Source organism: Mytilus trossulus, chromosome 2 (genome assembly GCF_036588685.1).
Source record: "Mytilus trossulus isolate FHL-02 chromosome 2, PNRI_Mtr1.1.1.hap1, whole genome shotgun sequence".
Classification (NCBI taxonomy): Eukaryota; Metazoa; Mollusca; class Bivalvia; order Mytilida; family Mytilidae; genus Mytilus; species Mytilus trossulus.
Genome location: NC_086374.1, coordinates 21,580,698 through 21,604,018, shown reverse-complemented (window position 1 = coordinate 21,604,018; position 23,321 = coordinate 21,580,698). Strand labels below are relative to the sequence as shown.

The following is a 23,321-nucleotide window of genomic DNA, read 5'->3' as shown; positions in this document are numbered from 1 at the left end:
GTATACTTGGAGGAAAATAAAATAAGGATGAACAATAAATAGTAGAACATTATCTCACAACAACCACACACATTGTGTAATTAACAGACTTTACTTGTGATTTATTTTGACAATGGTTATATATAACCTTTGTACAATTTGTCGTATGGTGAATAAAACAATTACAGGAGTGAACATTGACAAACTTAGGTGAATATCAGTCCTGTGTATATGAAACATTTACAGTTATGTCAGTAATAAATAACCCGTGTCCGGAACACGGAACCTAAAACATATGTCCTGTCAACATTTAATTACCTAGTACAATACCAGGAACAAAGGGCAATATTAATACGAGGAAATAAAAGAACTGTTAGATTCCGCCAGGTCGCTGTTCCCTCATGCGTAGGCGTGAATTCATTCACCACAAAAATTCATATTCTTCAAGACCCAAAAGACTACTCTGTACTACCATGTGTCCGTGCGACAATTTATGTACTAACGTAATACTTAATTATTTCAAAATCGACTACTTATATATATATATATATATATGTCGTAAATTTGATGTCGTTCGACCACAACCAACTTTGTATTCAAACAATAATAACGCAAAGGAACTCCATAAGAGATGATTATCATCAGAACTTTGCATTGTTCTGTTCAGACAAACCAAAATATTGCTATGTCAACAAAAAAGTAAAAACGACTTTTCAAAAAGATGTAGCACATGTAGTGAAGGATAAGCCCTTACCAAATAAATAATTTTCAGAAAATGTATAATTTTTGTTTATTTGCAAAATATGCAAACTACTTGCAAATGACTTGTTTCCTGCTACTAGTACATATTGATTTCATCAAAGCTGAGATAGGGGATCACAAGGAAGGGTGGTTAGGGTGAAGACGCAGGGGTTTTGTTGGAGAAAATTTGCCCAAAAGTTGGTCGACAGGTACTAGAAGCGTCTATTTTGACGATTTGTTTGTCCTATTTCTTGACATGAAAGAGTGAGGGATGCTGATAGGTGTATTCATTTGAAGTTTGCATGCATGTATAGTGGGCCCCATTTAATATGTATACCACAACAATTTTTTGGTTTGAGTGAAACTAAGTTTGATACAGCAGCCCGAAGAAGATGTTATGGACAAAGAAACAAATTAAATCCCGATTTTTTAATAAGGCGGGGGAGACGTTATATTACGGCCCCCACACTGTAATGGTTTTTTCTCTCTCACAAAATACGATTCATGCGATAACCTTTGAAGATGCATATCAGTGTTTAAGTTGAAGAAAGGTTAATTCAAGAGATATGAATTTTTCAGTACAATTAAAAGTTGTGCTCGACTAACTATCATAATTAGACAAGCAGGTTTGTTGGTATTACCCCTGAATTCAGCAGAAGGTTAACTTTTAAATATAAAGGTAAATGAATATTTTTTTTGTACTTTTTGTTTTTATCTTTTAGATTTTTATAATACATTGACTACTAGTATAGTATTATAGATAACATGTATATCAATTACATGTTATTTTTTCCAAATTTACTTTTTATTAGTGTGAATTATTCGAAATACTAAGGATTTTTTTTATCACATGCATAGATTACCTTAGCTGTATCTGCCAAAACATTTGAAATTTAGATCATCAAAACTCTTACAATTTGTACTTGTTTGGCATTTTTGATCTGAGCGTCACTGATGAGTCTTATTTCGACGAAACGCACGTCTGGCGTATCAAATTATAAGCCTGGAACATTTGATAACTATTCTAATAATTTTTGTTTTATCTAATTAAAACAATCTATAATCAAAGTATACACCATTGATGTAATACATAACAAGAGAAAAATAATGATATGCTGTAACCACAAATCTATCTTTGTGTTTTATACGTCATTTACGTTACGGTAGACCAAGTTCAACTGACACTAGGTGTTAGTTTATATTTAATCAGAGTTATCCCTCTTCTTTCTTGTATTTGTATGTAACACACACAGGAAGTAAGGTAAGTATTTTTAATCGTCTTATGTGTACCCTAATGCGAATTGTAATGTTTAATTTTGATGTATAACGTATACGGTTATTTTATATTGTATAGATATTAACATTTGGTGTACTACAAAGCTCGGATTATACTATAAATACACATTTTGTAATTTTATATTTTGTCGTTTCTGTGATTGAGTTTACATTTTCTAATATTATCAAATATGTCACAATTTAGAACATATGAATATTTAACAAGCTAGCTCTACCTTATAGAAGAAGAAAAAACAAAGTTTTCATTTGCATTAAATGAGCTCAACCCATAACCCTTCTTTATTATTGAAGACATGTCCTATACAATTGAACAACACACGCTCGAAAAAGACAAAAGGCAATATTTATTAGCAAAAACGATATTATGATTAATTATAATAATTGATAAAAGCTCAATATAAAGTGTATTGTTTACCATGATTAAACTCATCACAGATACCAGGATTAAATTTAAAGGTTACTATAATATCAAAAGGTTGTATAAAAAAGTATTTGTTATTAATATTTTTGTTATACATCATTTCTAACGGTAGAATCTACAGACATTTTTACCATTACAATTATTGATAATATTAACAATTAAATACATTAAGTTATTTTTCTCTTTCCCTTTATAAAATGGGAATGTCATGGAATGGTATTTGTCTTCAATTTTTGTTTGCATACATATTTTACAAAAAAAATACATTTTTAGCAATCTTATTTGGGTTATTAGATATATATATATATATATATTTCGATTGTGAACGGTTATGAGCTCTCAATCTCTAGAAATATCAAAATACCCAGTAAGTTGACCGTCATTGCTCTTCCTATCTCCCATCATCGAAATGATACCCAAGAAAATCAATATTTGGGAAATTTGTCTTGTAGATTTGATTTATAGTGCGCTGATATGATTGATTAAACAACGGATTAAGAATTTGTATTTTTATTTACACAAACTATGGGCGCTCGAGTATGGGCGACAGATGATAGGTGCAGAATTGATAACTTATTTTGCCTTTGTTTGCTTATAATGTGACGCATCAGCTAAAATAAGGTTTTGATGATTAAATTATCATGAACGCTGAAAATTCTCAGAGCTATTAATTAATAAATCAAATATTAAACTTTATTTATAGATGATGACCTCATTAGTCATTTCTTATCTCCTTAAGGGTTAAAACAATCAAATGTACTCAGTTATATATAGTACAAGAGATATCATACCCCTACCACGGTAAAAATGTAGGTGTAGTTTCCAGCTAGGATCTTGTTTTTTTTTCGAGTGAATAAACAGACTTCATTCATAACAAGACGTGATATAGACGCTCAAGTTTATCATACAAAGTTAGTTTATGTATGATAGTATACAATATAGAAAAATATTGCTAACCCGACATTTTTTTTATTATAAAAAGGAGCCAAAAATTCTTGATTTGCATTAAAAACGACCTTTTGAGACTATTTTTTATTTTTTAATGTTCGGCTTTTTCCGAGAGCAGTCCGGGATTTTTCGAATGTGTCCGATTTTTTTCGAGTGATTTTACAAATTTCATATAGTTTAAAATGCTATGTGTCAGTGTTTTTACGTTTGAAACAATAAACAAAGTGTCTAACATATTGCTTATAATATGGTTTGAAATGATGACTTACATAATTATCTATCACCTATAGTCTGCAGTATCAGCAATACCTTTCAGACAATTCAGTATGTTGTTAGTCGGTATATGTCAAATAACAACTACTGAACAGTCTGAATACATATTGAACTTATTTGTTTTGAGATAGTCTTAACTGTACGGTTTTCCCACATTCGACATATATATAAAAATTCACAAGACTCAAAAATACTCAATAATCTATCTGTTGTTCGGATGGAAATGATCTTTTCAGACTTAATTCCGTTCACTAATGTAGAAAAAAATATATAAATCAGTTTTAAAATGCCTTACTTAACATATCGACTGAATTTATAATTCTGTTCACATTGAGGTGGTAACATATGGATTTTTTATCAAGCAAAACTCTATCAAGTGCAAAAAAAGATAAACTAAGTTGATGTATTGTGCTGTAACTTTAATATCGTTCCGTGTTATAAATGGAGTTAATCTCTAAATATTCATTCAACCTATGTTATTTACCTATTGTGTTTCTGTATCATTCAGCCTGTTTTGATAAATTTCACATTTTTTATGTAAGGGTATTTAATTGTTTCTGAATGGTATCAGGTTTACTCATTTTACAGACCTTGCGGAGTCCTAACATCATAGTCATATGTTCTCTAGGGGTAATTGTCTCATTGGTATCTACGCTAAATATCCTTATTTATCTTTATATTGACAATAATAGCTAGTTAGTTTCGAAATTAAAAATTTACGATTGCGATTTATTGGAATGTATAAATACAGAACGGGAACCAAAGGAAACAAGACTTCAGATCCTTTTTTCGGTTTGAACAATGAAAACAGCTTTAAACTAAACCAAGGAATTAAAAGAAATTTAATACAATATATACCGGTAATATGAGAAAAAAAATCATAAAAAACTGCCATTTATTTCATAAAAAATAAAAGAAAGGTTGGTAAATCTGTTTTTTTTTCTTGCGTTTTTTACTGCACTGCTTTAAAAACGAACAATGAAGACAACAATAGTATACCACTTTTCAATATTCAGAGTTCGATTAAGCAAGAAATAATTCCGGGTAACAAACTCATACTAGTATTCGCGGAAACACATCAACTTTAAGAGGAAAACAACGGAACTACAAATACAATGAACTACAACAAAACCAAACGACAACATGCATAGAAACAGACTGAAAATAACAGATAACTTGGTACTCATTTACGGAAAACGTTATTGATTGAATCCGATTTTATGACTAGCCAAATTCCCTTTCCCGCTTCAATGGCAATTTACAAAAATACCGCTAAAATGACACTACTACGTGACAGGAATACAGTTCATTTGATACTTCATCGTGCTTCAGATTCCATTTTTTTTTATATATTTAGCCTATGTGTTGATATATCAGTACTATGAAATAAAGTATAAGAGTCTTTTAGATACTTTTCTGAGGAGTCATAACAACACAGGAGGGGCGCTGAATTACACTTAAAACGTTTTGGGCTTCTACACATGTTAAAAACTAAGGTGTATTTCCTACTTATTTTTTTTTTATTTTCATTCACTCAATTTTTCCAGAAAAGGACAGTGACATTAATTTTTTTATCAATGAAATACACAAGAAAAAAGTCGAACACACAGTGCTCTAACGTCCCTTTAAATTTTAACCGAAAAAGACTTGACGACAGACTTTACAAGTTAATTCTAAAATTTCTTAAACAACTATAAAAAATTTCTTATCTGCTATGTAATGAAAATTTGATTCGAATTTTCTTAATTATTTTTAAAGGACCATGTACCTGTTCGTTGTTACATATGGTATTTTATTAAAAAAAAAAACAGCCTTTCCTCGCGTTTTCTTATATTGACAACCATGTATTTAAAAAATGAAATGCATCAACTAAAACTTATTTCATTACATGTAGAATGACAGAAGAAGCAGCACAGACTGAAGAATGGGAGTTATTTTACCATTCTTTCCTCATCGGACGATCTGCATACATTCGACTAATATTTGAAGAACTTGGTATACCGTACAAAGATATGATAAAAAGTAGAGAAGATATAATGAAATACTTTTACTCCAAAGATAAACTGGATGGATTTCCTGTACTCTTCCCTCCTGTCATCCGAAAAGGTAAACTCTACGTTCACGAACGACACAACAGCATTTAGAGTAAGACCATAAATCAGGAAGATAATATGCTGCCGCAAAAATATTCAATAACAATTCATGACAATATTTGATCAAAGAAGTTCTAAGATGTTTACAAATCAATGCAATTTAGAGAGGAAACAAACTGAATCTTGAAAAAAGATACCTTATGACATAAATGTTAAATGTTAATTGGTATCATTGTGGATTACTATAAAGGTGAATTGCCGACCAAACTGCTAATAGGTACTTGGCAAAACTGCTATTAAGTACAGTCCGTATTGAAACAAATATCAAAATAAAATTATTGTCTTTCAAAAGGTAAATGATTAAACGTCAGGCATTATTCCATTGAATATTATTCTAGGTGATATTCAGTTAGGACAAACCTCAGTGATATGCAAGTACCTTGGTGAAAAGTATGGACTGGTTCCGGATAATGAGCAAGATAAATGGCGTGCTGACATGATTAACACAGAACTTCATGACTATTTAGCTCAGGGTAAGAATTCAAAACGTAATCAGATTAATTTAGTAAAAGATTACTGGTACTGGTTTGAAATTGTTAGATTAGCAACAAATGACCTAAACTTATCACCGAATAGACGGGAAAAAAATGACTGGAAGAAATGTGAAACACGCAGAATTGTCACGCATAATATTGTTTTTTTTTTGGTTTTTTTTTTAACCTTTTTGATATTTTATTATCTAATATGACTTTTTTTAATTTCTCCAAATATAAAAACTTGATTTACCAATTTTCCTAAGGGGTTTATGGAGATGATATTTGTGACAATCTTAGTTGTAACTTGCTATTCAGCAAGATTATAAGTCATTGCGCGTTGTAATTTTTATTTTTATATAAATTGAATAATGGGGCCTCCTCTTTAAAAGCAATAATTCTTAATAATTATTATATATTTGGTATCTAATTCAGGTCGTTTGGCTTTTCATGGAGTTAATCCTACCGCGTCTTACTTCACACAAGTAGAGGAAACTAAACCATACATAGAAAGATTTGCTGCTGAAAGGATTCCAAAATATCTGTCTTATTTTGAATCTGTACTGAAGTACAACAATGGTGGTAAAGGGTAGGTATTATTCAAAATTTTAAATTTAATCTTACTGACTGCATGATCATTTTCTCAGCATAGTAGAGTGATATGAAAAATATCGTTTGGAACTAAGGATGCATGTGCCGTTGTCAATCAAATTAACATCACCGACACGGGTAAAATAGCGATACACAGATTATCATTGGTCATCTGGTTGAAATGACCAATGATAATCTGTAATTAATAGGGGCACTACATGACATTGCCCGTTCATGTTCGTAAAAAAAATGGTTAAGGATATATAACAGTTAGAGGTTATATTCAATCAAAGTTGTTCACTTATAATCAAAAATTAATGTGCAACTAAATTACATATCTTATCGGTCTGTTTTTCATTAAATGCCCGCGTCACACTGTCCCGATTTTTATATACGATGGACATCCGAATGCGAAAATTGTAAGTTCGTACAAAGTTGGTCCCGATCTCTTTAAAATACCAAAAAGTGACCGAAGCGAATACGATGAATAGCGAAGTCTATACGATGGTGCCGAAATTATATACGACAGCAAAAAAAGGACAAACGAAGGTTAAACGAATGGTTAAATGGGTATTTAAGCTTCATATCTCAGCCGAAGACTACATGATGGATCACGAAGTCTACACGATGGATTACGAAGGCTACACGATGGATTAGGATGATGGCGCGATGGCCATACGATGTCTAAAAGACGTCGTGTACAGCTTACGATGCTATTTCTAGCTTCTCCTATAAATTAAAGTATTTCCAGTTACTGAATGTTTTGGTTGATTTCCCCAAAAAATAGTTTATGTACCAAATATGCATTGAAGGCCGTACTTTAACCTATAATGGTTTACTTTTTAAATTGTTACTTGAATGGAGAGTTGTCTCATTCGCACTCACACCACATCTTCCTATATCTATATATTCAATTTACCATTTTCTGCATGTGTCATATACAAATATAGTGTCCATATTTGTCCCCAATATGTTACATACGAGGGGTGCCACGCTCGGCATTGCCTTGTTTGAACTGTAAAATGTGTGCACTAGTCTGAATAATCACCCATACGTATGCCCATGTTTACTGATCTATCTTAAAGGTAAGGTAATGGGTTCGTTGATCCCTTTTATTCAAAAAGAGCTCTTTCCAGGAGAATATCATAACAATATAAACAAAAGGAAGGATGTTTGGAAAGCAACAAATGCGGAAAAATATAAAATATAGAAAACAAAATGAATATGGAGTAAACATTCGTGTGACAACAACTCAGACGATACATAAAAAATCAGAATAATGAAGAAAAAGTTTGTTTCCCTACATACGTGTACCTGCAGTGATGGTGTACAAGGCGCGTTTATGATTTTCATTATGTCACTTGATATGAAAAATTGACAAAAAATAATATTTTACTTGTAAAAGTAAATCCTCAGCCTGTAATAGCTGCTCTTCTTGTTCCATTTGAATTGATAGAAACAACACTGTCGCCTTTCTTGTTCTCATAGAATCATATGATATGTCATCACTTTAAATGTATTTTAGCGCGAACATTAACTTACATTTAGCTGGATTTATTGCCGTCGTAGTTCCATCTTGTCGCCTTCGTACTTTTATTCGATGGCAACACGACGGGATTACGAGGTCTTCACGAAGTCGTGTTGCCATCGTAAGACCTTCGGGTTGCTTCGTAATTAATTCGTGTAGACATCGTAATGTCAAAACTGCCCGATGGATACGATGGAAATACAAATGCAATACGATGTTCAAAGATGCATTCCCGGTGACATTACGATGGTGAGGATGGTGATACGAACTAAATACGAATCCTCAACATCGGACGCACCTTCGGGGATTTTTTAACATGTTAAAAAATTAAGAAGCCTTCCCGAATTTGTCCCCGAAGGCTAGAAAGAGTGGCCGATGGTTCTACGATGGTTTAAGATGGCACTACGAATAGCCCGATCTGGATACGATCAGTCCCGATTTCGAAAATTTCCATAATCGTGTTGCCATCGGCGTAAAAATCGGGACAGTGTGACGCGGGCATTATTTTGAGGGTTCGTATTGAGTATGTATCACCATCCTCACCATCGTAATGTCACCGGGAATTCATCTTTGAACATCGTATTGCATTTTTGTTTCCATCGTTTCCATCGGGCATTTTTGACATTACGATGTGTACACGAATGAATCACGAAGCTACCAGAAGGTGTTACGATGGCAACACGACTTTGTGAAGACCTCGTAATCCCGTCGTGTTGCCATCGAATAAAAGTACGAAGGCGACAAGATGGAACTACGACGGCAATAAATTCAGCTAAATGTAAGTTAATTTTCGCGCTAAAATGCATTCAAAGTGCCATGCGCGATATGCACTGGGCAGTCTAATACGACAGTTAAGAAAGACGTTAACAAAACATGGAGCTCATATCATATGAATTTGAGAACAAGAAAGGCGACAGCGTTGTTTCTATTAATTCAAATGGAACAAGAAGAGCAGCTATTACAGGCTCAGGATTTACTTTTACAAGAAAAATATTATTTTTGTCAATTTTTCATATCAAGTAACATAATGAAAATCATAAACGCGCCTCGTACACCATCACTGCAGGTACACGTATATAGGGAAACCAACTTTTCTTCATTATTCTGATTTTTTATGTATCGTCTGAGTTGTTGTCACACGAATGTTTACTCCATAACCATTTTGTTTTTTATATGTCATATTTTGCCGCATTTGTTGCTTTCCTAACATTCTTCTTTTTGTCTATATTATTATGATATTCTCCTGGAAAGAGCTCTTTTTGAATAAAAAGGATCAACGAATCCATTACCTTACCTTTTGGATAGATCAGTAAACATGGGCATAATTATGGGTGATTATTCAGACTAGTGCACACATTTAACCGTTTAAACAAGGCATCCCCTCGTATGTAACATATTGGGGACAAATATGGACACTATATTTGTATATGGCACATGCAGAAAATTGTAAATTGAATACTAGTATGCATATTTGATACATAAACTATTTTATTTTTAGAAATCAACAAAAACATTCAGTTACTGGAAATACCTTTGATATTGTCGTTAGAACCAGCAGGTTAAAAAATGAGCAACCTATTCCCTGTGTATTATGCTATTTCAAGAAGAAAAAAACAAGTCCATCTGCATGACATTGACCTTTGGCCTTGAACGTAAAAAATGTCAGATCATTACAAGGAGGAACAATATACCAAATGTGGTTAAAATCTTTTGAAGCATATTGGTTTTAGAGTGTCCACAAGGGTGATATTGCCTTGTACCGTATAGCGGGTTATTTTCGCGGGTGCAAAATTTCGCGATTTTCATTGAATAAGGTATACGAAAAAATTTGGCGGTTATTATTTTGGCGGATCCAACATTTTTAACATTACCTTTGCATGTACACTTTTAAATTGGCGGAATTTATTTTGGCGATTTTGTTCTATTCGCGAAAATAAGCGAAAATTTACACCCCGCGAAAATAACCCGCTATACGGTATTACAACTGCCACTGTGACATTGACCTTTGAACTTAGCGCTTAAGATATTCTTCACGAGTAACACCATACCAAGTTTTGAGCATTTTGGTTCTAGAGTGTCCATAACAATTTAATCTACACGCAACTTACATGTAGTAGGCGAGGTGATAATAAACTAAGTTTTATAAGAATTAGACAAAAAGTTTTACCCTTCAAGTCGGTCTTCCGTCTTTAAATAAAACCAGAAATGAAATGTACAATATAATATATATTCAATATTGATCAAACAATTTAAAACGCATGATGCCTTCGGCATATTATTTAAGTGCATTGTAAGCTGTACACGACGTCATCGTAATCCATCGTGTAGGCTTCGGCTGAGATATGAAGCTTAAATACTCGTCTTCGGTTAACCTTTGTATGTCCATCTTTTGCTATCGTATATAATTTCGTCATCATCATATAGACTTCGTTATTCGTCGTACTTGCTTCGGTCAGTTTTTTGTATTTTAACGAGATCGGGACCAACTTCGTTCGAGCGTACAATTTTCGCATTCGGGTGTCCATCGTATATAAAAATCGGGACAGTGTGACGCGGGCTTATCTTTTTCAATTAATCATGTGTGTTGCATACATCGTTTTTATAGGAATATACCTTTATACCTTTATAATACCGTATTTTTTATTATTTTAGATTTCTATTTGGTGACAAACTCACTTATGTCGATTTGACACTATTCTGGGTTTTAAAGGCTACGGAGGCAAGTTACCCGGACGCTTGGAAGAGTGCAGATTATTGCCCTTTATTAAAGTCATTTCGGGATCGGATTGAAAGAAGACCAAATATTGCTGCATATCTCAACTCCGATAGATTTGTACCGCTTGAAAATAACAGCATGATGTAATTTAAACACCGTACGGTGATCACTAGTTGGTAATGTCTATACGCCAATTTGAATCCGCTTCATAACTGTGTCACTGGCAATCATACTTCATCTTCTTATGTGTATTTCAATGATTCAATTCACGACAAAATAATGCATATCACCATTGCTTACGCCTTTACACCTGGTATAACACAGTGTGTGTATCTCTCAAATATTTTATTCTCAGTAATGTCTAACCAATATGGAAGTGATTGATAAAATAGTTGCCATCAGGCGCTCGTTTTTCATATCTTCCTTACCTTTTTCAACCATATCGTAATTGTGCACAATTATTTCGACTAATTTGTATTTGGTACGATCAGATATACGGTAAATAATCTTAATATGTTAATGTATTACTGATTGTACATGACACATCAAAATAAAGCTTTCTTTGTACTTGAACATTTTAATTGCCTTCTTACAGAGACGATTACCACCCTGTTAAATATCGTTGAGGTAGAGGTCTCCAAGTGACTTGTTAATACTCAGTATTCACATCAGAAACTAACAAAATCTTTAAATAGACTTATCAAAAAGGGATATAGTTACGATACTGTTGTCAGGTCATTAAAGATTGCATATGTTGGCTTTAATATTGATTCACTTATAGGGTCTTTGAATCGGAACTAAACACATTCATTTCTAAAAAGCAGTTTTTGGCATGACACGGGTTATGTTCTTATATTCATATATTTTGAGATAGTATGATACTAAACCCCTAACGAGAGGGATTGTGCCTGATATTAATATGATGAAGACATAATCTTCCAATCAGTTTAATTGAGGTATGGAGCTGGCATGTCAGTTAACTGCTAGTAGTCTGTTGTTATTTATGTATTATTGTCATTTTATTTATTTTCTTTTGTTACATCTTTTGATATCTGAGTCGGACTTCTCTTGAACTGAAATTTAATGTGCGTATTGTTATGCGTTTACTTTTCTACATTGGCTAGAGGTATAAGGGGATGGCTGAAATCACATATACATGTTCAACCCCGCCGCAATTTTGCGCCTGTCCCAAGTTAGGAGCCTCTGGCCTTAGTTAAGTCTTGTATGATTTTACATTTTAGTTTCATGTGTATAATTCGGAGTTTAGTATGACGTCCATTATCACTGTACTAGTATACATATTTTTCAGGGGCCAGCTGAAGGCCGACACCTGCGGGTGCGGGAATTCTCGCTACATTGAAGACCCATTGGTGGCCTTCGATTGTTGTCTGCCCTATGGTCGGGTTGTTGTCGCTTTGACGCATTCGCCTTTTCCTTTCTCAATTTTATCTTATTCACTTATCTCGGAGTTTATATAAATTGACAATGAGGGTCGCTTGAAAACTAAACTTTACGACAAAAAGAGTATTTCAGCTTTCCAAGTGTGACCTTCCATTACTAAGTAGCAACACTTCAGCAGCGCCTGCATACGAAATATACATCTCCCAATTAATACGATATTCCCAAACTTGTATTTCCTATCATGCTTTCCTTGATAGAGGGTTGCTGCTCACAAGGAAGCTATTAAACCAAGAGTTCAAAATGGTGAAGAATGAATCATCCCTTCATAAATTTAGTGCAGAAAAATTGGTACCGTTAATTTTATTATCTGCAGGAACAACACTATATTTGTCATTGAGGTAGAACAGATGTGAAGTATTTGACCCTTTTCGATGATGCATGTATATTCAAAGAGCCATTCAGTTTGTTTCATTCTAATTTGTATCAAAGATCTCACAGCCTATAAACCTAAACGAGTTCTGAACGCGTATACATGTAAACGTCTCCATTTTTGCTTTAAGCTTATTGATTAGCATAATCCTCGATGGAACTTATTAGTTTTTTTTTGGATAACACATTTTTTTCAGAGAAGAGTTATTGATAATGTTTGGGTCATCAGCAAACAATAACGGGACCAGTCGTATTGTATATGAATTATCATGAGGAGGAAGCACATGTTGTATCAAGGTGTTAAGACTTGAAATCGCCAATATTGAAATCATAAAACATGTTTGAAATTGAAAATAATGATTAGTGCCAATTGGTTACATATGTCTATTTACACTACAACCTATGAGTTGTAAGTGATTTCTAATGCAGGGGAGTAGAAATTTAGTCTTTGATCACATGCAGCTTATAAAAGAGGGACGAAAGATACCAGAGGGACAGTCAAACTCATAAATCTAAATTAAACTGACAGCGCCATGTCTAAAAATGAAAAAGACAAACAGACAAACAATAGTAGACATGACACAACATATAAAACTAAAGAATAAGCAACACAAACCCCACCAAACTATACTGTAAACTTTTTGTAAGATATACATTTTCATGACGATTTACCTACAGTCCGTGTTTTTCAAAATTATTTTGCCCGGCTTAGTCTTTATTGGCATATCATAGATACGGGACACAGTGGCACAGTGACTGCTATTTTTGGTTAACGTTTATGGTTTTGTACATTCATTAGACAGTTACCTTTCGTTTGAATTCTTGCACATTTGTCATTTCGGGAACTTTTACAAAAAGCTCCCTGAGATGAAACTAAAAGTAGATGATAGAGAAATTCTAGCCTAATAATGTAATTCTGCTATAACAATAAATAGACAGCATATAGGCTTTGAGCAACGTATCAACTAATTAAATATATTAATTTATTAAATGACGGAAAAACTTAAACAGCTTTGTTATATATTTTTTAAATTAGAACATTGGAAGAAGATATACATCTATCAGATTTTCCTGAAATCCCAGTAATTAGTCTCGCAGATGTGTCTCATCTTATAAAATCTCAATAACAAATGGACACAATCAAATCTAATTTCACAGTGAAACATTGAAAATCCAAGTACTGAAGTGCTGAAAATCGAATGACCGCAAGTTCTTGTTGAGGGTACAAGTACTTAGTACAGAAAAAATACCATCTCTATACCTGAAATTTAGATAAGTAAAAAAATCTCAGATACCAGGATAATTGAATTTTGAAATTAGGCCGATGCGAGTTTCGTCTTCAGAAGACTCATCTGTGACGATCGAATTCAAAAAGTTAAAAAGGCCAAATAAATTACGAAGTTGAAGAGCATTGAGGACCAAAATTCCTAAATGATTATATTTTTGTGCGTGGGTGATGAATAAATGTCAGGGAATTCAACCTTACCGCAATAACTATTATATCGAAATGATATAATGAATTGTTATCATTATATCCTGGTTTGTTCACATATATAATAATATTTGTATAACAGTTGTATATAATTTCATCCATGTGTATATCATTCTATTCTACTATTCCTATGATAGAACACTCATCTGTAATTATTCGTGTTTCTAAAAGATTGGATTTGAGTAAGCATTCATATTTTCCCGTGTTTGTCGAAAAAAGTTCTTGACATGTTTTTCCGCATGAGTTAATAGTTTTCAAGGATTATGATTAAATACGCCAGTTGCATGTTCGTCTCCAAACGACTATGCGGTGACGCTCAGGTCAAAATAGTAACATAGCCAAACAAGTACAAAGTTGAAAAGCATTGAGGACCTAAAATTCCAAAAAAGTTGTGCAAATACGGCTGCGGTAATCTATTCCCAGGATAAGAAAGTCCTTAGTTTTCGAAAAATTCATAATTTTGTAAACAGGAAATTTATCATAATGACCATATAATTAATCTTCATGTCAACACCGTAAAAAAGTATTTTCTTTTCAAAGTGCTAGACGCAACAAAATTCGTTTGCTTGTTTCATCTTAATTTAATTAAGTCCTGAAAATTTCGACATTTGTTTGTTTATTTTTAAAAATACCGGTTTGTAACAGATCCAAGTACATGTTAAGATCCGACTAAATACCGATATCCCGATATCGTCAGGTAATTATGCTACGAAGTTGAAGAGCATTGAGGACCTAAAACAAATTTTCGATATAGTATTGATATATATATTTCTCACGACAAATTGTTTTCATATCATGTATCTAAAACAAAATTCATTGATGGAATTGATATGTAATAAGCGATAATGAATGTTAGTTCAGATTTGATAATATCCGCGTAATTATACGAAAAACATCCGATGATTTGCCATAAAAGCATGTCATGTGGGAAGAAATGTCTGTAGCACCAACACATCGGAATGCTCTCAAGGTCATTTGCTGTAAAAAATGTGTAAAATCTATTCGAAATGAAAATATTCCTTTTCGATAGCATTGTACATTCATTAAGGACACACTATATAACATCAAAGAACAACAACAACAAAAAGAACCAAGACGATGTATCAAATATTACCAAATTTAATTTCCAACTCAATCTGCATAATGCTATAAGAATGGAAAAAAAATATGCCAAATATCAAACAAAGTAATGTACCACTATAAGTGTTAATCTGTTCGTGTTGTTCTCACTCTTGGAACATTCTTTGTATCTCGTCTGCAGTAAACACATTCAGGGACGATGCCATCCACCAACTTCACATAGTTCAAACAAGAAGAGAAAGCTTTTTATCCTTGCAGTTGTTCATCTGAAATTCTAGGATGAAGCATTTGTACCTGTAAAATAAAGGCAACAGTAGTATACCGCTGTTCAAAACTCATAAATCCATGGACAAAAAACAAAATCGGGGCAACTAACCAAAACCGAGGGAAACGCATTAAATATAAGAGAACAACGACACAACACCGAAACGCAACAGCACACAGAAACGGACCAAGCAACAGACAATACACCACGAGAATAACAAATATAACGTCAAAACCAAATACATAAATATGGGATAGACAAGTAGCGTGCCACGTCTTATCTCAAAAATAAGAGAAAACAGAAACGACTCAACGTTAAAATGCAACACACACACAGAAACGAACAATATTATAACAATGACCATCTTCCTGACTTGGTACAGGACACTTTTAAAGGGGAATAAAAGTGGTGGGTTGAACCTGGTTTTAAGGCATGCCAAACCTCGCACTTTAATGGCACAGTTAAATATAACATTGAAATGAAAACAAAATATTACAGGACTACAATACAAATAAAAAGCAGAACATATTAGACAAAGAAAAGCATGATTAATAGATAACAAAAAGCATCAGGTTTAAAATTCAATACGATAAAAACGCGTCTAGTCCACACGAGACTCACCAGTGACGAAAAAAAATTACAAAATTGTACAGCACTGAAGATCAAAAGTTGAAAAGGTTTTGCCAAATACGGCATTGTTTGTATGCCCAGGATAAGAACATTCATATTATATAAAACAATTCACACTATTGCAAACAGTAAATTTTAACAAATGAATATGAAAGAGATATACATAATGAAACTGAAGTAAAAACTAATTACAGAAAACTGATTCCAGAAAACTAAACCCGAATACATAACGCCCAGATATACAAGACCGAAAGTGAAAAAAGTACAAAGTTGTACAGCACTGAATATCAAAAGTTGAAAAGGTTTTGCTAAATACGGCATTGTAATATGCCCGGGATAAGAACACTATTATATAGAACGATTCATGTTATTGCAAACAGTAAATTTTAACAAATGAATGTGAAAGATATATTCATAATGAAACTAAAGTATTAAAATATTGAAAACAACACGTTATTAATTTCTTGCGTCCGAAGCGCTTTTCTGGATTTACCTTCATCAGGAACGCTCAAAGCCAAACATTTGAAATCAGAAGATGTATAAGTACCGAAACCTTTGAAGAGCTGTATGTCAAAAAATACCTTAAATAATAGCCAAATTCATCTAAAGCCAACTTTGCCTGAGGGAGTTGAAACCTTAGTTTCTTAATTATTTATAAATTTATAAACGGACAATTTTAGTAAAGTTTGTTAAATCATGTCAGTACCGAAATACTGACTACCGAGCTGATGATACCCTCGGGGACTGATAGTCCACCAGCAGAGGTATCGACCCAGTGATGTAAAATATTGAAAACAACACGTTATTAATTTCTTGCGTCCGAAGCGCTTTTCTGGATTTACCTTCATCAGGAACGCTCAAAGCCAAACATTTGAAATCCGAAGATGTATAAGTACCGAAACCGTTGAAGAGCTGTATGTCAAAAAATACATAAAATAATAGCCAAATTCATCTAAAGCCAACTTTGCCTGAGGGAGTTGAAACCTTAGTTTCTTAATTATTTATAAATTTATAAACGGACAATTTTAGTAAAGTTTGTTAAATCATGTCAGTACCGAAATACTGACTACCGAGCTGATGATACCCTCGGGGACTGATAGTCCACCAGCAGAGGTATCGACCCAGTGATGTAAAATATTGAAAACAACACGTTATTAATTTCTTGCGTCCGAAGCGCTTTTCTGGATTTACCTTCATCAGGAACGCTCAAAGCCAAACATTTGAAATCCGAAGATGTATAAGTACCGAAACCGTTGAAGAGCTGTATGTCAAAAAATACATAAAATAATAGCCAAATTCATCTAAAGCCAACTTTGCCTGAGGGAGTTGAAACCTTAGTTTCTTAATAATTTATAAATTTATAAACGGACAATTTTAGTAAAGTTTGTTAAATCATGTCAGTACCGAAATACTGACTACCGAGCTGATGATACCTTCGGGGACTGATAGTCCACCAGCAGAGGTATCGACCCAGTGATGTAAAATATTGAAAACAACACGTTATTAATTTCTTGCGTCCGAAGCGCTTTTCTGGACTTACCTTCATCAGGAACGCTCAAAGCCAAACATTTGAAATCCGAAGATGTATAAGTACCGAAACCGTTGAAGAGCTGTATGTAAAAAAATACCTAAAATAATAGCCAAGTTCATCTAAAGCCAACTTTGCCTGAGGGAGTTGTTATTAACTTATTACAGAAAACTAAACCCGAATACATGATGCCAAGTTCAATACAGCATAGACACACCAGAATCAGTGCAGGCGTTAACGCAATTAAAAAAATGACGTCACATACGATGGCGAAAAGGCAAACGTTATGCTACATTTGAATTTATAAAATTTAGAAACAGCATGACGTCACACATGAATCCTGGTACTTTTGATAACTATGAAAAACTATAATTTAAAAGTGAGCTAGAATTAGGATTGCTTTACGATTATATTAAAACTAAATACTGTTAATTCATTAAAACAAAATGCATATTGTAATACTTATTAATAGCAATTAACTGTAATATATATATGTCCAGTCTGTTATGAATGCAACTTCAAACGTAATTAATCGTACAAAATTAAATATATTAATAAAGGCGGTGATTATTTTTTCTATCCGTAACACCTAAATATAATAAATAGACGTCAACACATTTGACAAAATGAGAAGATGAGAATTACAAATATAACATTAAACATATAAACTAAATACATGAATTTGGGATAAACAAGTACAGAAACACGTCTTATAGTAATACGAATTCACATACAGCAAAACAGTCACAATCGGGAATAAGTCACGTTTGGTAATTAAAAGATAAGACGACATAATGACAAACCACAATCTACCATGTGGTAAAAATGTCCTTAGCTAGTTTGGTTAAAGAGACATCATATGGATCCACCAATTAGTGATGGTGTCCATAAAATTTACGAAGTGTCAATTTTAATCTATCCTCCTCATAACTTTGTTGGAGCAGTTTCTGCGTAAGGAGCACACTCCTGTATATGAAGTCCGTATAGTGTGAACAAGCACGTGAATAACGTATCAATTGTGATATGTAAACACCATACGAAGGGGCAGAGGGTATGTTACTGCTAAGAAATGGGAAATTGATAATTGGGAAGTTGAAATCGTCCCGTTTATCATAGATTTTCGTGTGAAGTCGTCCATCTACGTCAATATTTAGGAAAAGATCAAGGTATGAAGCAGTCCTTCTAGTATCAGTAGTATCCTTAATTTCAAGTTCACTAGGATATATGAGATGTAAGTATTGGCTGAAGTATGGGTTGTTCAATGATAAAACATCATCAATATATCGGAAAGTAAAATTAAAGAATTTCGCAAGGTGCTTTTTCTTTTTGTCTTTTAGAAGGTTCTGAATAAATTCTGCTTCATACGAATACAAAAACAAATCAGCCAGCAGGGGTGCACAATTAGTACCCATTGGAATACCGACTGTCTGTTGAAATATAAATCCTCCAAACTCAACAAATATATTGTCGATCAAAAAGTCCAGCATTTTAATAATATCATCTTCAGTATATTTTCTGGAAGATTCAGTGTGATTCTTTACAAAATATGAATTATTGTATCCCAAAACAAGAAATTTGTATCTACGATTCCCATTTTTATAGAAAAAGCTCTGTTTTATGAGATGGTGAAGTCGATCTTTCAACTGAGCATGGGGAATAGTAGTGTATAGCGTAGAAAAATCAAAAGTTTTTATGTTGCTGCAAAATTGCAAAGATTGTGATCGAAGGTTAAGCAGTAGATCTTTCGAATTTTTGAGAATCCACATCTGGTTAACACCACTGGTAGAATATATCTCCTCGCAATATTTTTGCAGCCCATCTTTAACTGTAGAAAGAATTGTAGTCAATACTTAAAAAAATATAAAAAATAGATAAAATAGAGTTCTAAAAATGATTTACCTGAAAAGGCAAATAGTTGATGTTTCTCAATGCAAATACCGTCAATTTCAAATAATAGATGTTCATGTCTCCACATTATATAGATATGGTATGGTAGCCAGTGGGACAACTCTCCACCCAAGTCACAATTTATAAATTTAAAGTAAACCATTATAGGCCAAAGTCAGCCTTCAAGACGGAACATTGGCTCACACCGAACAGCAAGCTATAAAGGGCTCCAAACATTACAAGTGTTCACCAATAAAAACAAGGAAAACAAACGGTCTAATGTAGAGAAAAAAAATCGAGAAACGAGAAACACTTATGCAATACATTAAAAAAACAACAACAATTGAACATCAGGTGTCTCACTTAAATAAAGGCAACAGTAGTATACCGCTGTTCAAAACTCATAAATTCATGGACAAAAAACAAAATCGGGGTAACAAACCAAAACCGAGCGAAACGCATTAAATACAAGAGGAGAACAACGACACAACACCGAAACGCAACACACACAGAAACGGACCAAGCATCAGACAAAACACTTCGAGAATAACAAATATAACATGAAAACCAAATACATGAATTTGAGATAGACAAGTACCGTGCCACGTCTTATTAAGACAGATGCAAACAAATGCATCGGGTTTAAAAGTTGTTATAAGCACCGACCTTCACCCAATTTTAAACAATAGTTTGAAATGACAACATAGAAAGACACCTACAAAATATCAATTGAAATGACTTACCTAAACCAGGACACCTATAAAATATCAATTGAAATGACTTACCTAAACCAGGACACCTATATAATATCAATTGAAATGACTTACCTAAACCAGGACACCTATAAAATATCAATTGAAATGACTTACCTAAAACCAGGACACCTATAAAATATCAATTGAAATGACTTACCTAAACCAGGACACCTATATAATATCAATTGAAATGACTTACCTAAACCAGGACACCTATAAAATATCAATTGAAATGACTTACCTAAACCAGGACACCTATAAATATCAATTGAAATGACTTACCTAAACCAGGACACCTATAAAATATCAATTGAAATGACTAACCTAAACCAGGACACCTATATAATATCAATTGAAATGACTTACCTAAACCAGGACACCTATAAAATATCAATTGAAATGACTAACCTAAACCAGGACACCTATAAAATATCAATTGAAATGACTTACCTAAACCAGGACACCTATAAAATATCAATTGAAATGACTTACCTAAACCAAAACCGAAAAGATTTGATCTATGACACAATGTACAAATAAAAGTAACAAAACAAATGGGTAAATGTAAAACAATATCATAAAGACACCCATTAACATGGACAAAATACCACCAAAGACAAAAAACACGTTCATAGGTACAAAAAATTGGTAGTAAAAGAAGGACGAAAGATACCAAAAGGACAGTCAAACTCATAAATCTAAAACAAACTGACAACGCCATGGCTTAAAATGAAAAAGACAAAAAGACAAACAATATTACACATGACACAACACACGAACCCCACCAAAAACTAGGGGTGATCTCAGGTGCTCCGGAAGGGTAATCAGATCCTGCCCCACATGTGGCACCCGTATAAGAAGTACGGAAATATTACAAATAAATAATTTTGTTGTTCATAGTTCGAGAATAGAAGTGAAATTTATCGTCATACAAAACACTAATCAAGGAATATACTAAATAGTGAGACAAGATATTTAAGTGAGCAAGGAATATACTAAATAGTGAGACAAGATATTTAAGTGAGTAAACTGTAAATTACCAAAATGCATTAAAAATTGTATTAACAGGCTAAATCAACACGAAAGTACGATTTGAGAGTACTCATAGTTACTGAAAGCTAGTTGAAAGCTAAAACACAATAAAAAAAAACCCGTATACATCAGAGACTTATTTCAACTAAAACCCATCCAAGGTATTTAATGTTTGAATTTCATGGACAGCCAAAGAAAACATGACATGTGGAATATAAAACCAAAACTATCGACAGGCAGTAGGATAATTAGAAGTTCATCTTTTAATAAATGAGTATCATGTTATGCATAGATAGAGTAATGTCCTTAAATAGAAAATAAACGTGGATGTGTATCTTAACATCATCCCCTCCCCTCCCAAAACCAAATCAAATAATTAAATTATAAAACAAGAATGTGTCTCAGTACACGAATGCCCCACTCGCACTATCATTTTCTATTTCAGTATGGAACCTGAAATTGAGGTAAAAACTATAATTTGACATTAAAATTAGAAAGATCATATCATAGGGAACATGTGTACAAAGTTTGAAGTCGATTGTACTTAAACTTCATCGAAAACTACCTTGACCAAAAACTTTAACCTGAAGCGGGACAGACGGACGGACGGACGGACGGACGAACGGTACGACGAACGGACGGACGAACGAACGAACGGACGCACAAACCAGAAAACATAATATCCTTCGACTATCGTAGGTGGGGCATAAAAAACGTTAGAAAATAATACAAATTAAGTTATGTTTAAATTTTCTGATGACAAATTCGATATTTGTGCTAATGTCAAGTATATCCAAAGATCGAATCACAACTTTTGTATGATAAGTAACCCTTCACTAATAAGTTTGTTTAAAGGTTAAAGTTATGAGTAATTTATGGTAATGAAATCCGTGCCTAAATAACTTATCTGTTATGCATACACACGAGCATAACGAACGAGATGGACATATAAACGCCGTGTGATAAAGCAAAAGGAACATCGCCTGGTAACAGCAAATACATTTGAAATGGGATTTTCTAAACGCCATTTATTAAATATGAATACTTTTTCTTGATGAGATTGTGTTGAAGTGAGATGTAGAGAGTAAAACATATTACTATAAACAAAATTGAAAGGACCATCAAAAGCACTTACTTAATCTAAAACCTCGAAGGATTTTTTTACACTCCAGAAATAATTAATACCATTATTGTGATATTTTTTATTACAAAAGTTATTAACAAGTTGTATGATAGTAGTAAGGGAGGTAGTTAGAAGCACTGACATATTAGTAGAACTCCTACTAGATACGGAATTTATAAGTTTGTTCGTTTAATTAACGTAACATAGTCTGGACTTGCAAATGTTCGGTAAAGGCCTTAAGCTTTGAAGTGGCAGGGATATGATTGTTTACAATTTGACTATATGTGGAGTGTACGGACCTGAGTGGAGACGATATGATAATTTCGTTATGAAGAACTTCTGTGTTGTGTATGAGTCACACCATCACTTCATTATTATATGCTTTTTTCTGCCGGTAAGAATACAAACCGCTTTGAGGAGTTAATTTTTTAGATCACCTGACCCGAAGAGCCAAGTGAGCTTTTCTCATCGCTTTGCGTCCGGTGTCCGTCTTCGTCCGTCGTCGTCGTCGTCCGTTGTCGTTAACTTTTACAAAAATCTTTTCCTTTTAAACTACTGGTTCAAATTAAACCAAAATTGG

The 23,321-nt window shown here is 33.3% G+C and overlaps 1 protein-coding gene across 1 annotated transcript; it reads left to right on the top strand.

Moving 5' to 3' along the window:
- Positions 1-1,869: 1,869 nt before the first annotated feature.
- LOC134706727 (glutathione S-transferase-like) lies at positions 1,870-11,692 on the top strand. The gene is made up of 5 exons (XM_063565925.1): positions 1,870-1,981; positions 5,553-5,764; positions 6,150-6,284; positions 6,720-6,873; positions 11,056-11,692. The coding sequence occupies exons 2-5, from the start codon at positions 5,554-5,556 to the stop codon at positions 11,264-11,266; spliced, it is 711 nt and encodes a 236-aa protein (XP_063421995.1). The 5' UTR covers positions 1,870-1,981; position 5,553; the 3' UTR covers positions 11,267-11,692.
- Positions 11,693-23,321: the final 11,629 nt, after the last annotated feature.